The sequence below is a fragment of the Doryrhamphus excisus genome, chromosome 14 (genome assembly GCF_030265055.1).
Source record: "Doryrhamphus excisus isolate RoL2022-K1 chromosome 14, RoL_Dexc_1.0, whole genome shotgun sequence".
NCBI classification, from domain to species: Eukaryota; Metazoa; Chordata; class Actinopteri; order Syngnathiformes; family Syngnathidae; genus Doryrhamphus; species Doryrhamphus excisus.
The window spans coordinates 9,644,188-9,660,374 of NC_080479.1; the positions used below are offsets into that span (position 1 = coordinate 9,644,188).

The 16,187-nt window shown below is 43.7% G+C and overlaps 2 protein-coding genes across 5 annotated transcripts; one reads left to right on the top strand and one right to left on the bottom strand.

Annotated features, from left to right (window-relative positions):
• Positions 1 to 512: 512 nt before the first annotated feature.
• Positions 513 to 8,948, bottom strand: zgc:91944 (uncharacterized protein LOC436941 homolog). 2 transcript variants are annotated; one of them, XM_058047520.1, is made up of 11 exons: positions 8,702 to 8,947; positions 8,043 to 8,164; positions 6,450 to 6,897; positions 6,122 to 6,207; positions 5,206 to 5,316; positions 4,559 to 4,762; positions 4,280 to 4,436; positions 3,804 to 3,886; positions 2,258 to 2,353; positions 2,071 to 2,189; positions 514 to 2,012 (listed from the first exon to the last, which is right to left on the bottom strand). In XM_058047520.1, the coding sequence occupies exons 2-11, from the start codon at positions 8,122 to 8,124 to the stop codon at positions 1,887 to 1,889; spliced, it is 1,512 nt and encodes a 503-aa protein (XP_057903503.1). In that variant the 5' UTR covers positions 8,125 to 8,164; positions 8,702 to 8,947; the 3' UTR covers positions 514 to 1,886. The 2 variants fall into 2 exon arrangements, with proteins under 2 accessions (XP_057903504.1, XP_057903503.1); XM_058047521.1 differs by lacking the exon at positions 4,559 to 4,762 and having other exon boundaries at positions 513 to 2,012; positions 8,702 to 8,948.
• Positions 8,463 to 16,061, top strand: tmem54b (transmembrane protein 54b). Of its 3 annotated transcripts, none has more exons than XM_058047526.1 (6): positions 8,463 to 8,819; positions 10,770 to 10,966; positions 11,440 to 11,499; positions 12,930 to 13,121; positions 14,023 to 14,172; positions 14,249 to 16,061. In XM_058047526.1, the coding sequence occupies exons 2-6, from the start codon at positions 10,808 to 10,810 to the stop codon at positions 14,567 to 14,569; spliced, it is 882 nt and encodes a 293-aa protein (XP_057903509.1). In that variant the 5' UTR covers positions 8,463 to 8,819; positions 10,770 to 10,807; the 3' UTR covers positions 14,570 to 16,061. The 3 variants fall into 3 exon arrangements, with proteins under 3 accessions (XP_057903509.1, XP_057903507.1, XP_057903508.1); XM_058047524.1 differs by lacking the exon at positions 8,463 to 8,819 and adding an exon at positions 10,087 to 10,192; XM_058047525.1 differs by lacking the exon at positions 8,463 to 8,819 and adding an exon at positions 10,097 to 10,240.
• The last annotated feature ends 126 nt before the right edge of the window (positions 16,062 to 16,187 follow it).

A 16,187-nucleotide genomic window follows, 5' to 3' on the forward strand; every position in this document is an offset into this window, starting at 1 on the left:
GGTGAGATACTATGCGAATAAAATTGTGTAAATAAAATAAAACAATACAATAGTCACGTGTCAAGTTGCAAAATGAATGATAACTTTTTACTTACAAAAGTGAAATTATAAATATTAAACTGTCATGATGTTATTTAAAACTATCGCATTAACATACTATATAATTCCTGAATTATATTGCTTCCAAATTTGTAAAAAAAAAACATTTTTTTTAAAGTCTTTTTATTCGAATTACTTAATTTCAATGAATAATTCATATATAATTATTTTATTGTATTAGTTACAGAAATCACTTAAATTGTATTTTTTTTCAGGGTAATTATTTTCCTGTAATTTTGTAAACATAAAAATAGAAAAAGAAAGACTCTAAACTAGGGTTTTTAATGCCAAAAAATTAAAAGCTACAAAATAAATACATTAAAGACACATTTCTGATGCTGATCATAACCCATGAATCCAAAGGTTTTACGAATCCTCCAAACAGATGTCTCTAAGCAAATAAGCAAATAGCAAATAAGACGCAGCACGGCCATTGTTAACAATATTTTTATTGTTGCTCACTGTAAGATAAAAGCAGATATCAAGGAGCATAACAATAATGATAATAATAATAACAATAATGGCCTTTTTGCACCCCCCCACTGACATAAATGCTACAGGACAGTGTATCATGAAGGGTGACAAGAATGGCTTGTACAGAGCGATTCCTCTTTAAGAGTATTGGCTAGTGTTGGACTGAGCATGGTCATCCATAGCTTTGGCATCAATTAAAGTATACTACAAGCGTCTTTGTTCATTTCATGAACACTTTGGGGACAAACTCCACGGAGGTCCTTGGACAATTCTACAGTATATATATATATATATATTGACTTTTAGTTTTTTGCTAATGTTAGTTTGAAGAAAAGCACCCATAAATGCTGTTTATCTTCTGAGTTATGTACACAAGCGTATTATTATTTATTATTATTATTATTATTATTAGAGTGAGATTCACTTTGAAGTGCTGTATGCGGAGCTGAAGCTTTTAGCTTATTCCAATAAGGCGGAAAGAGGACGCGTCATGATTTTCAATCACATTTACGTTTCTTTTAAAGAGAAGCTTCACAGGCTGACTTCAGCTTGAGAAAATGAGGTTAGATGAGGGGGGAAAAAAAGTAAAGAGAGCAGCATTGAGTCGAACAAAGACATGATGGATAGTCCTCGCTTTGTTCCACTAATAAAAAAAAAAAAAAAAAAAGTATAAATAGAACATCCTGTTTGGACTGAGAGCAGATAAGATGAAGCACTCACTCACACACTCACACACACACACACATACACACTTCTTCACCATCTTGAGCCATCATTGTTGGATTCCCTGAGATTCCAGGCGTCCCTCAGGGCTTTGCGAACATTGATAGAGACTCGATCAGTCGACTCTGTGAGGTCGGAGGCCAGCACCACAAAAACGACACACACGCTCACACACACACACACACACACACACGCAAACCAGGTTTCTGATCGCCTGACCTGCAGGCTTACGTCACATGACCACTCCGTGCCAACAGAAAGCATGAAGCAAAGAATACAAAAGTTTCAAATGGGTGAGGTATCCTTTGGGTATATCTATGGAATTTAGGCTTCTTAATACCACCTTGGAATGCACTACATATTGATATATGTTCAAGTATATATTCATATATGTACTGTATATTGCTGTTAACATAAGCGTGATAACTTTCGATAAATATGGCAGCCTCTTTACCGTCAGCTTTTAGCACCCTTTTCATTTATTTAAGGGTGTCTTCAGGCCCCCCCCGAGGAGGAAGCAGACCCTTTTTTTTTTTTTTTTTTTTTTTAAAGTATTTTGTTTAAAATTCAAATGAGATCACCAGTTTTGGTCACTCTTCATCCACAGTCTCCCTTTTTGGTTCCTCCTCTTTCTGTTCCAGCGCCTGTGGGGCGGGGCTAGGGAGGGCGTCGGGCGTGGCCCTCACGGAGGGGTCTTGTTGGGCGGAGGTGTCTTCCTAGCGGCAAAGGTGTCCTTAAATAAACGACACTTCAGCGTCCTCCTCATGTGCTTACCTGCTCTGAGAAGCGGTGATTGACCTGATCGGCAAACTCTTGCATCTCGGCTTCTTCGCCGTTAGAGTGGCAGCTCGGACTCGGAACCTCAATGCCGTGGCTTTCCAAAATGGCGGCTTCTGTACATATGTACATAAAAACAGGGGCGTGTAAATATTCCCACAGTCTCGTCTCATAGGCTTCTCACCGATGTTCGCTCTTCTCTTCATCTCCTTGCGACGGTTCGCGAACCAGTTGTACACCTTCAAGGCCGTCACACGCTCGAACTCGGACAGCTTGCAACCTGGCGGGTGGAGGAAGAGAACACAAAGACGTTGGCTTGGATTAACCATAGCAGTGCTGGGTAATATCAATTCAGGGTAGATTTGATCTGTGGACATTTCCAGTATTGCTCTAGACCAGTGTTTTTCAACCTTTTTTGAGCCACGGCACGTTTTTTTACATTGGAAAAATGTTGTGGCACACCACTAACCAAAAATGTTACAAAATGTCACCACAACCTCACACGTGCATCAATAAGTCTATGGGAGGAACAAGGTAGGTGTTGCCACACGGACCAATATTACATTGCTCTGCCAGTCTTTACACCACAGACACTCCACAGTAGCCACGTTTTTACATGACCACTTTTTCTCTTTCCGAATGACCTTTCGGGAAACAATGGTATCCATGGAAAGGAATATTCCAATCTCTTGTCTACATGCGCCGTGAAAATCAAACAGAATAGTCAATGGGGCATGCCCAGTAAAACGTAAACATCAACATCACGTGATACCGGCTTCCCCAAGTTATTCTTTCACTTGTTGGAATAACTCCGTACAGTTTTTCGTCTGTCCAGTCTTGAAATTTAGTTTAAATCAAAAACAAACTTTGCTTAGTCCAGTGCCGATTGCTGGCCTCCATTTTTAAAAGTGAAGAAGGTCTGGATCTGCGTGTTACGTCATATCTGAGCATGCGCTGAAAGAACGCACCCGGGATCAATTTAAACAGTAAAAGTTCAAATTCAATCTTGCTAATATTTTATAATTAAACTCAGGACATGTTTTATATAGATATATATTTTCTTTTTTAATAAAACTGGACTTGTGAATGGCGTATAGAAGGGTTTAGATTCTGTTCCACAGATGGCGCTAATGCATATGAAAGCTGCTTGCCAACCGCCAATAAACAACAGAAGAAGAAAAACACCACGAAGAAGAACGCAATCTGACAACTTTCCGTTTGAGCGGGTACAAGATACCTCAATCGGATTGGTTAAAGGAATATTCCATCCCTGTTCAATTCTTTCCGTTTGAGCAAATAAACCAAAAGCAATTGGAATATTTGGGTCCATGTATACTATTGACATAATATTTGCAAATGATGATTAATAAATGTTAATTATAAAAAGTGATATTGGATAATTCCTCACGGCACACCTGACGGTTTCTCAAGGTACACTAGTGTGCCGCGGCACAGTGGTTGAAAATCACTGCTCTAGACAAGCCATGACTGTGAATTAGAAAATAGGGATAGATTCAGTTGAGGGTCAACTGCGGTATTTTGGTGGAGCCGGATGAAGAGATTTTGCTTTGGAATAGTCACGGCATTGCATGGAATTCTGTTTGCCACTAAGAGTTAGAAAATCAGGATATAGGAGCAGAAGCTAACTATTAGTTTGATTTCTCCAAATATTCTAATATTCGCGTGGACAATAATACACCTCCTAGAGAGGTTTCAATGTCTCTTGGCACCTGGTTTCTGGATGACCGAGTTGCAGGCGTTGGCGATCTCCTCCCGCTTTGCCTCGTCGGGATACTGGTTCTCCACGAAGAAACTGCAAGAAATCACATTTAGGCCACAGACGTCCGTCCTTGGGATCGGCACTGCAGTGGTGTTATGTAATGTGGTGGCACAGATGCTGCTGCTGCTGGTGAGCGGGGAGTCCGAGTGCCCCGTGTGGTCTTATTATTGTGAGTGCCCCCGGTGCTTACTGCACGCTTCTAATGGACAAATCAATTGCACACAGTGGGTGGGACTGATGCTACTTTGTCAGCAAGCTTCTAGGCAGCCGAGAGAGAAGTCGAGTGTGTTCCAGAGAAGCAGAGGTAATAAAAAAAAAAAACTGCTTAATAAAAGTGAGCACAAAGAGGCAAAAGCAGCTGGTCCCGAATGTATGCTACTAAAAGACGTATAGAAGTAATCATATAGAAATAAAAGAGTCACTCACCTCTCCATGATAGACTGACACTCCTTCCTCCAGGTGAACCTGCTTCCTCGACGCAGCCTCAATGGCGCACCGACGATGGTTGCCCTGTCACCGACTATGATGCCGGTCCGCCAGTCCGGTTCCTCCTTCACCAAGGATCGCATCGATAAAGTAGCGCCTGAAGGAGAGACAGACATGATCAGCCGATGACGAAATGTTGTCTTCAGAAGTCAGAACGATCAACACGCAGGCGTCTCATGCTGTGATCCAGTTCCAGGGTGTGAGGGGGTCCAGGGTTACCTGGCTGGGCTGCGGCGGTGTACCACGGCAGCAAATGCATCAGCAGCTCTCTCTGTCTGCTCCACAAGGGGTTGGAGTTGGGGTTGAGGTTGGTGTTCGGGTTGGGGAGGCTGCCGCTCGCCCCCGCCACCAGCCCGTCTCTGTCCCCTCCCCTGGCCCTGGGCGTGGGACTCACGCTGTGCTGGCTTTCGCTCCACCTGGGCCCTTCAGTCGGGACAAAACCAAGGGGTCAGGCGGGCGGCAGAGTTGAGATCGCAGACAAATTAAGAGATTGATACGCGATTGTTGGCGAGTGTGCACGAGCCAATGAGAATTCACTGCTTCTTTGTGCCGCGTCGGCCAAGTGAACGGCAGCTTTCATCAGAAGCAAAAGCGCCGTGGCCGCGTTGGATCGCAACCACTGCAGAGTTGTTATTGTTAGTATCAGCCCGTTTGTTGGAGGGAAAACCAGCACCAGAGTACCTCCGCTATCACAGCAAAGCTTGTGAGGGGGTAAAGCAAAAGATGGAGGGAGGAAAAAAAAAGCAAAGTGCCCAACTTATGGTTGTGTGTGCATCATCTTCCACATGCAGGAGGATGTAGAAAAAGGATCGCAAGCTTCAAAGCACAGTTCAGACTGAATAATGAGCCTTTTTATGGGTTATTACCTGGGTTATTTCTCTCCAGCAGGTACCAGCGATAGAAAGCTCTACGTTTGGAGTCGCTCATCTCCAGGCCTTGCTGCAGCAGCCACTGGGAGATGTAACTCTGGCTGATGCCTGAGGAGACCAGGCAAACAATGTCATCATGCCTGCATCGGTTAGGTACTGACCCATACACTTCCTGCTTCAAAGCTGCAAGCCATACCCCACAGACATGCACGTTAATTAATTAATTCCTTAATTCATTTTCTACTGCTTTTTCCTCACGAGGGTCGCGGGGGTTGCTGGAGCCTATCCCAGCTGTCTTTGGGCGAGAGGCGGGGTACACCCTGGACTGGTCGCTTGTGTCCCTTTTTTCAGGAGCATCAAATAATAAATAAAATAATAAAAAAAAGCTACCTAAAACATCAAAAGGTTGGCTCAAACCATGATGTCAGGTTGAATGTTAAGTTTCAATTAAATACATTGGAAAGAACGGGCGGGCCGGATGTGGCCCCCGGGCTGTAGTTTGCCCACCCCTGCTGTACAGGAACTATTAATAACAAGCACAGAAGAGCCTGATTGATAATTCATTCATTCATTCATTTTCGACCGCTTATCCTCACGAGGGTTGCGGGGGTGCTGGAGCCTATCCCAGCTGTCTTTGGGCGAGAGGCGGGGTACACCCTGGACTGGTGGCCAGCCAATCACAGGGCACATATAGACAAACAACCATTCACACTCACATTCATACCTATGGACAATTTGGAGTGGCCAATTAACCTAGCATGTTTTTGGAATGTGGGAGGAAACCGGAGTACCAGGAGAAAACCCACACATGCACGGGGAGAACATGTAAACTCCACACAGAGATGGCCGAGGGGGGAATTGAACCCTGGTCTCCTAGCTGTGATAAACCCAATTAGGTAGTGTCTTGTCTTACCTGTAACCTGTCCCACAATTGCCTGTGAGATCCTGCGGTTGTTGAGGAAGGTTTTGATCTCCTCTTTTACCAGGTTGCTATCCCTCCTGTGTGAAAGTTAAGAGAGGAACTTTTACACCGCAATACTAAACTTATTCAGTCAAAGTCTTTTTTTTTACCCCAGCTATCCCAGAACACCTGACCTGAATTAACTACACTTGTGGAGGTACTGGCTGCAGCTCTGGGGAGCTCAGCTGCCATTACCTGATGTTATAATAGTCTTCATGTGTTCTTTTATTCCCTCCCACTCATCCTCGCTCACTGCTAATTCCTCCCTGACCTTCCTCACCTCATGTATTCCTCCACCTTCTCCTCCAGGTCCCATTCCTCCTCTCCGACCATGTCGTAGCTGAATGAGCGCTGCACGGCCACCGCGGGGGGGTAGAGGGGAGGAGGAGAGGCCTCGAAGCTGTTGCTGGGGGACAGGGCGGCGCCGTCTAACCCGGAGGTCTGCGTGGTGGCCGACGCCAGGGACAGTGATGAGGTGGACGACGAAGAGGATGAGGTGGGAGCCGGGGCGGCCGCGGCAGGTGTGGTGGTGTTGCTGTTGCTGTTGGTGGATGGAGCAGGGTGGGAGTCACAGTGAGGTGCGCGGTGGTCCGGGTCCAGCCTCTCCAGAGACTCCAAAGCGTGGAGGATCTGAGGTTTGGTCATGCCTGAGAGGCGCAGACGCTGCAGGAGATCAATCTGCTCGATGGTGTAGCGCGGCTCCACCTCGCAGCACTCCATCCTGGCATCTGCACACATTTATTTATTATTATTTATATCCTTACCCAGAGTACCACCTCATTTCTACCACCACTTGCCATCAGCGTTTACATTAGAAGATGTGACTTGTAGGGAATTGGTTTGCGGCATATCAAGTGTTTTCCTTACCCAACAGCAACTCCTGCACCCCCAGGAAGGTTAATTTTATGCACAACAGAAGCCATTTAAAAAGATCCTTCTCTGAGTTGGTTGTCATTTTATTACACAAACTAAATAACGCTTACTTATTTCTAATAATAATCCTTAATAAGCCTCATTTGATTGTCTTTTTAAAAATTTATTCATTTAGTTGTGGTAGCCTACCACCATTAAATGTGGACCGCCACAAATACATTTGGCACCAACTGTTCCACCTCGCTCATAAACACATGATAATGGTTTGTGAATGCAGCTTGTTGTTCCAACTCCGTACAGCGGATGGCACCGTAAGCCTGCTTCTTAACACACCTCACACGCATCTGGTCTCGCAGAGAAGAAGAAGATGATGTAGCAGGAGGGATGTTGCCAACTTGGTGACTTTATCACTAGATACTAATACTAATCAAATATATAGAGTCTATATATATATGGAGTCTATGTACCCCTTGTGGGACTTGTCCCACAGTTTGAGACTCTGGTACACCTGCCCAATGTAATGCACAATTTTGATTTATACAAAGCAAGGTGAAATTGTTCATTGTTAATGTTGTCTGCTTGTTAGTGTGGTTGCACTTTGCAGTGCATCCTTTGCAGTTTTTTTTATGTTTTGCACATCTCAAAAACATAAAGGTAACCAAAATAGTAGAAATATCTGTCAGAATGCTGCAGTGCAGTTCTAGGTTAAAAGGATTATTATTATTAGATTGAGACTGAAAAAAGAAACATGAAAGAATCCATTGAAACACTTCCTTTGACAGCATCTTGAAGGCTGAAAACAATAAGCCAAGCCTATTACGTAACAGTAAAAACTTAACCAAAAGTTAATGTTTAATCACTTATGCACAATAAATCATTCAATTCTGCATGTTTGTAGATAATCATAGATAGAGACAGTCCTTAGGTTTGTTATCATGAGTACAATTGACTTCATCTTCCCGCAGGCGTGCACCCTGCAAATCCCAGCCCGCTTGCTTACCTGACGGAGGGGGCGACAAGGAGAGGCGCCCCGGGAGTGGCTCTGTGCTTCGGGTCGCAACGGGGACACACCACTGTCGCATGGCTCAGCGGCTGGACGAGTCGGCTGCTCGGCTTGAACCTCTGACGGAGACAGCCACAGTGTCTTTGCGGTGGTTAAGCAGCTGATAACATGCTGGCAGACCGACAGCTGATGATGACTTGCCGGAAGGCTAATTGGGCTAAGCTAACCCCGCTAACTCCGGCTGGTTCCCTAGAGCCTGCTCGGGGTACTTTTAAGGTAGACATTGTGAACGAAATGAAACACGGAAGTCGTTTCGCTTTGTTTCAAAATAAAAGCCAAAGGAGGGTCGGTTGTTTAACTCGTAAAGTCACCTGTAGTTATATTTTGAAAGACAACGGAAACGAACTCGTTAAGATTGCCGCTAGGGAGACTGTCTCGTCTTGGCTAACTTATCGAAAACTTGCACATTGGGTGTTAAAAAGAAAGTATCACGTTAGTATAGTTAACAAGCATAGATAAATATACGCATAAATAATGTATATCGATGTAATGGCTTTGAATGGATATTTTTATTGGCGAGTTAGCGACGAGCTAACTAGGTTAGCTAACCGCTAACTAGCAACCGGGATGGTCCCATGGCAGAAACCGTCTCTTACCTCCCCCTGGACGGCTGGGAAAGACAGCTGCAGCCGGCTGGATGAAGACGGAGGGTGCGAGAAAGTGTCAACAGAGTGTCCGTGACCCTGGTCCTTTTGTGCCTCCCTTTACACTCGGGTAAGGAGCACCCACCGCTGGGTCATATTGTCTTTGGGCTATGCAGCAATACAGTATGCAAATATTGTACAGTGCAAGCCAAGGAGTCTCAATTTATGACCCCCCCTCACCCGACAGCGATGCCGTCAAGAACGTCTGGATTGTTCGGACTTCCGGTTCTGATGTAAAGATAACATGTGAACAGAACACTTACAAACAAAACCAATGAAAACACTTACAAATAATTCATATTCATACAAACATATACAAATACAGTATAATAATGTATTATGCAACAATATAATGGGTTCTGGGGTACCCATTCTAATCGAATATGAACCTAATCTAAATATAAGAGATAGGCACTGTAGACATGCACAACGTCTGCAAGCATGGATGCTTATATTAATTAAGAACGCCAAGAATTACAAAAACAACGCTTTTAAGTTTTGTCCCTTTTCCAGTAATACCACGTGTGTCCACCAGATGGCACCAAATACTGCTCCTATGTTAGACAAACATTCCTTTTACAATGTTGTATCTTTGTTTTGGTTTTTGTTATGTTCTCCTAAGGTGTTTATACACTATAATCTAATTATTTTCAATTGGATTTCTTTATAGGATAATACACAATGTTGATATAACATTAGCTCAAGCGATGTAAATATATTAATACATAATTAGATTAGCATTGAGCGTTGTTCTCTCAGCGGAAGTCATATGGTCATGACTTTGTGCACACAGTTGTTATTTTAACAAAAAATGTATTCGTCTTTCATCAGTTCGTTGACATTTGCAAACCGATACTCATCGTCACTACCTTTTCATAACCACTAAAAGCAGGTGCGGCGTCAACTAGTGCACCTGTGCTGCTTGCCTTGCTACTTCAATTAACCACAGACGATGACGACATGACAGTAAGGGCTTTACAAAATAAAAGCACAGAACGCAGCTCACCTACACAGACATCACTGGTACAGTGTGGGTTTTAAATCATCTGGTGGATAAAACCCAAGTTATAGTCTTGACTGACCCTAAACTATGTTGATAATGTAACAGTTATGAAACGGACTCGCTTAAACAGCTCCACGGGGTTAAATTCTACACAATAGTTAACAACTACTTGTTATTTTTGTATTTTCGAGTTAATACAGCATTTGAAAGCTTTTCATTTGATTGGATCACATTTGTATTTTAAGAAAGAAATGTCAACGAGCATACTAGCACTCACAGTAAGCTTCACTCACGTTTAAAAAGCACTGTCTGTAAATATAGGACATTTTATTTTGAAAACCATGCCGTAGACATGCTGTGCTGCCGGACTGGCGTGTGGGACTTGTTTTAGTTGAACATGGAGAGAAAACGAGGTCTTCCTATTAACACTTTACGCTCGGGTGGGTTAATGTAAACGAATGGTTACTTAATAGAAATGGCCAGAACAGGTAATCCAATATTTATAATTTATTTTGTATTATTTAAGCGTGTCAGAAATGTTTGGAAAAGTTTGTTTGGGTGTGGCAGGAGGTGATTAGCATGGGTGTAAACATGGTTTAAAAGTACCTCCACCGGTATGAGACATTAGTAGAGACATTTGGCACGTTTTTAAATCATGTTGGTGCCTTTTTAAGTCTTTACATTTGAATTGTTTGTGAAAATTGCACAAATATTCTGACAAAAGAAGTAGAAATGAGTCATAGAAGACACCATTTCTCCTTGAAGGTGTATTCAATTGGTGATGGTATCAGACTACAGTGCTGTTTATTTATATTCTTTATAAAATACCCATTTTGTAGCCATTTTGTCAGTACAAGCTGTCCATGGGTTTATTAATGATTCATGGCAGCTACATCTGCTGGGTGTTTGACCTGGCTCCCGTGTCTCCAATCGATACGACAGCGGGACGTTGGACCCGGACGATGATGTCTGTGATGTAACCTGCCTAAAAATCATTGCAACTCCTCCCCTCTCCAGGAGTGTGTTGCGCCAGCCTGGAGGATCCCAAGGCCCTGATGAAGATGGGTCTCAGCATGGTGCTGGTGGGTCACGTCAACTTCATGCTGGGAGCGCTGGTGCACGGCGTGGTGCTCAGGCACATCAACCTCCACAAGCAGGCCAGGGCCAGGGACTACGCCATCTCCAACGTGGTGGCGCTCGCAACCGGGCTGGTGGTGAGTGGGCATGGTTTTTTTTCCCCAAAAGATGGAATAATCTCTTTTGAAATGTTCTCAACTCCTGTTTCAATGCCATGCCATGGTGGAGGCTTTTGAGAATGCAGCTCTGTGAGGTTAATGATCTGGAGTGCATGAGAAAGTGGAAAGGAAAACACAGCTCATGCCACAGATGGGTTCACTGTAAACAACAGTATATAGGATAAAGATGTTTATAGGATAAAGGTGGGCCACAGACATTTTAAAGTATTTTAAAGTATTTTTTCAAGTAGGCCCTGAGTTGGTAGCTGATAATGTTTGTGTTATTGTCAACTTTTTCTGCAAGAAGATGGAACATGACACGCGTCACACCACCCATGCAATTAGATTGTTGCTACCGTCTCTCCAGTTCTTTGGTTTTGCTTCACTTTGAGCAAGGCGTTAATAAAACACACTTTTACGAGACCTTACTGTTGTCTTTTTCTTTCCCGCAGGGAATCGTGATGGGCATTCTGGCAATCGTCCTGTCCAAAAACAAGAGGAGGAGAGGCCTGGTTAGTAGCACATCTTTTATTGTACAGGAAGCTCTAAAAGGATATAAACAGGACTGAAAGTTCATCTTTTTTCTAGTGATGTCAGTGTTTTATTGACACTTTCTGCACTGTGTAATATTCTCATGCTCTCCGGTGCTTGTGCATAGCTTGGCAACATCCTTTAAGGACCTCCACTAGCATGGTTGTGTTTTCAAATGCATGCCTTTGCTCATTTTTGTGTTCAATTTCATGTCTGCACTTTTTACCCAGGATACTCCACAGTTGTTTATGTCATGGAAGTAGCAAAAACAGCAACGTATCTATGCTTTCTAATGAGAAAAAGTTTTTAAAAATTGTTTGAACACATCAGGTAATAGTAAAAGTTTAATCTGGATCAGATTCAGATTGCCTGTTTAAATTTGACATGTAAATTTAGCACTTGCAAACTGACATTCATTCATTCATTTTCTACCGCTTATCCTCACGAGGGTCGCGGGGGGTGCTGGAGCCTATCCCAGCTGACTTGGGGTGAGAGGCGGGGTACATCCTGGACTGGTGGCCAGCCAATCACAGGACACATATAGACAAACAACCATTCACACTCACATTCATACCTATGGACAATTTGGAGTCGGCAATTAGCCTAGCATGTTTTTGGAATGTGGGAGGAAACCGGAGTACCCGGAGAAAACCCACGCATGCACGGGAAGAACATGCAAACTCCACACAGAGATGGCCGAGGGTGGGATGTAACTCGTGTCTCCTAGATGTGTGGCCTCCACGCTAACCACTAGACCGCCGTGCAGCCGGATCTGGATATAGGTGCAGCATTTTTCCCAATTTTCTTGTAATTTATGCTTTGAATAATGCATGAATCTTAATGACACAACCCATGCAGAATAGAAATGAGGATCATTTGGCCTTGGCGCTGCTGGTTTCCATGATATAGAGTATTTTTTATGTCTTATGTGGCATTTTTATGCAGTCTTTCCCTGCGTGCGGTCGTACTTTGTACCACACACAGAGACAGCCAAGGGTGGGATTGAACTGGAGTCTCCTAGCTGTGAGGTCTGCGCGCTAACCACTCTCCGCCGTGCAGCCCTTGCAAACTGACAGACCTTACCAAATCAGGTTTTATTTAATACAAAAGAAAAACGAGAGCGTGGCGGAGCACTTCTGGTCTTCACTAACAGCAGTCAGGCTGCTCCGACCAGACTGGCCAGGTGCTAAATTGAAGCCAATATGTGAAACTGGTCTCGGTAAACCACTCCCTGTTTCCCTTTTGTTAGCCTGCACCAGCTTGAAATGACTTTTTTTTTGTGAAAAGGTCTTGGCTTTGTCTCGTAGCTTTGATCTCCTGATGAATAACTGTGCGTTTCAATGCTTTTACATTTAAAACAACTGTTCAGGTGTACCTTATGTAATGGCCTGTGTGTGTGTGTGTGTGGCAGACATGGTCCCTCTTCAGCGTGAGCTTGGCCTCCTCCCTCATGGCGGCCGCATCCGCCATCGGCCTCTTCGTTTCGGTGGTTAGGGCCATCATCCACGGTGGGCGGAGCCTCCTGACGCACTGCCGCTTCCCCGACGCCATCGGTTACTCCAGCATCACAAACGAGTGTCCATTTGACCCCACGCGTATCTATGTGAGTTACGACCTCTGGCACTGTGGCGTTGACAACCTTTGGCCGCTAATGTTATTGGCTTTCAACGAAAACATGAGCACAGCGCTCCTGTTGTATAGAGGATCTTTGACTAGCGTTCTTAACAGCAGCTCACTCACTGTCATGTAGACAAGTGTTACATTCCTAAAAACAGCAGGAATCTTTCATCTAGCATTTATTAAGGTAGATTTTGAAAAACAGCGGAGATCACCTGTCATTAGTAGAAGCTTTGATGTGTCTTTGCAGGATATCCTTAAAAATAGCAGCGCTCCCCAAAGGGTTCTAGCTCCTGTGGATTTTCCCACTTGTGTTTATGTGGGTGATTCTTAAAAACAGCATATTTTATCTAGCATTTATGGAGTTGATTCCTAAAAACAGCAGAGCACTCCTGTAATATGGAGGATCTTTGGCTAGTGTTTTATTTGCAGTTGATCCTTAAAAACAGCAGAGCACTCTTGTCATATGGAGGATCTTTGGTTTGGTGTTTTTTGCAGTAGATCCTTAAAAACAGCAGAGCACACCTGTAATATGGAGGATCTTTAGCTAGTGTTTTTTGCAGTCGATCCTTAAAAACAGCAGAGCACTCCTGTCATATGGAGGATCTTTGGCTAGTGTTTTTTGCAGTAGATCCTTAAAAACAGCATATGACAGGAGTCATAATTAAAAAGAGCAGAGCACTCCTGTCATATGGAGGATCTTTGGCTAGTGTTTTTTGCAGTAGATCCTTAAAAACAGCAGAGCACTCCTGTCATATGGAGGATCTTTGGCTAGTAGTTTAGCAGCAGGCCCTTTTTTAAAAACAACAGTGCTCTGACCATGAAGAGGATCTTTGACTAGCTCCTTTTTAAAGTCTATCCAACCCCCCCTCCCCCCGCCCCTATAGAGCACCACTCTGATCCTTTGGGTGCCTCTCATCGTGACATGTGTGGTCCAGCTGATATTTTCCGCCCGCTGCTTGTCCGTGTGCGTGTCCTTCCTGGGCCTGCCTTGTTGTTGCTACTTGCAAAGGAAGCGTCCCAGAGAGGCCAGAGCGGTGAGATGATCACTCCTAGCCCACGCCGCATCAGCCTTTTAAAATTCAATTTAAATCAAGGCAGCATTTCCCGCAGATCAAAGCGGTGAGGCCGCTGGAGGTATTGGCGGCGTCTCGCGTTACCAAACAGAGGCACCACTCGGAAGCACCTCCCAATCGCTACACGGAAGCCCCGAGGAATTACAGCGAGCCCAGGAGGCAGGTATCGCAACCGGTGAGGCAGCAGCGGCCCCAGCGGCCCCCGACGCAGTACAGGAGCCTCCCGCCCGCACAGAGGCAGCCTCGCAGGGAAAGGCCGCAAAGGCCCGACCGGGGGCAGGGAAGCCAAGAGAGGCCGCCGGAACAGCACCACCTACTGGAGAGGGGGACTCTGGAACGATCCAGTTTCTGGATATGATTTCGGGCTTGGACTGGAGGTGTTCATATTTCGCCGTGGACCTCAGCTTCAACTTGATTGGCCACATCATTAGGTACACCTGCACGAACTGGATGGAACAGCTCTATCAAACCTTTTAGTGTTGATACAGATTTTGTCACGGGACTGGTGCAGGTGTACCTAATGTTGTGGCCGGTGAGTGTGTGTTTGTATCACACCAAACATCACTTGGTGATGGTTTGACATTTAATATTCTCCCAATTCATTTTGAATGGGGACAAATGAAGTCGCTGCACAAAGAGAAGAATGATTCAGTGTTTGAACGGAGCGCGCAGTAGCTGCCCCGTCTTTATGCCTGACAAATACTGCGTAAGGGTGTGTCATCACCAACACTATTGTTTCTGTGTGTGTGTGTGTGTGTATGCGTGTGTGCACAGGTATTTTTATTTATTACATTTTACTAAATAAACTTTTCATTCATACATCTTGTTGCTTTTGTGTGTTGCTGTGATGTGTGGTAATGTTTGCTGACAGTGAGTGACCTGACAGGAAGGACTGGTTATACACACACATACGCGTGCGCACACACACACACACACGAGTGCACAAACTTACTTATGGAATTATTAGCAAACAGCGTGATCTTCTGGTCAGAAGAAGGAGCCTAATGTGATGGTAACGATCCCTTGCAGTAATGATCCCTGCAGTCATTACTTTCAATTGGTAAACAGGAGCTTATGCAATCTAATGGGACAATGTTCCTTGCACCGCATTTCCATGCATGAGTTTGATTTTAGGAGCACTAATTTGTTCCAGAAATTGCACCATTTCCGCAGAAAATGATGTATGATTGTTGTTAAAAAAAAATATATATATATGCCAGGTATGACTAGTTAGACATTTGCTAGGAGTACTGCTTTTATTGATAACCAACACACATGAAATTAAATTCAGAAACCAGAAGTGACAGAAGAGTCCACACATGCAGATTTTTCCAAACAAGTATTTCTATTTCAGGTCCATTAGAACAAATATCCTCAAATGATTTTGTTTTTTTTTTCATGCAGAAAACAAAAAGTTTAGGAAGGTTTGTGTTGATGGGTTGGTGACAAGGAAGAAAAAATCGATCCAATAGGAGATAACCAGTTCATTGGAGGAGGCAGTGACAATAGAAAAACTTCCATGTTGTTCTTTATCCTACCAGCAGGAGGCAGTGGTGGCAGTGAGCCCCCCTTCCCCCCAAAAAATAAAAACAGGAAGGAAGCTTAAATGCAAAATATCAGTCCTGATGTCACAAATTCAGTGTGCTATAGCTAAGTCTTGGCTATACGATGGAAGAATTACATATTTATAACCATCATATGCTAATCATGTTAGAAGAATGAAGAGGTCATATTATGAGGAAAGGCTTGGAATTCCACCGAGGATATCCAAATTCTCATGGAATGTCACAAAATCCTTCAAATAAACTATGAACATGGCGAGAATTAATTGACAGCATTAAAAAAAGAAATCCAAATAACAATGGTGTCATTTTTAGATGAAAGTCTAAAGTCGTCTACGTTTACTTGAATAAAATCAAAAAGTGGTCATGTTACGGGAAAAACGTTTTAAGGATAAAGTCATAATATGACAAGAA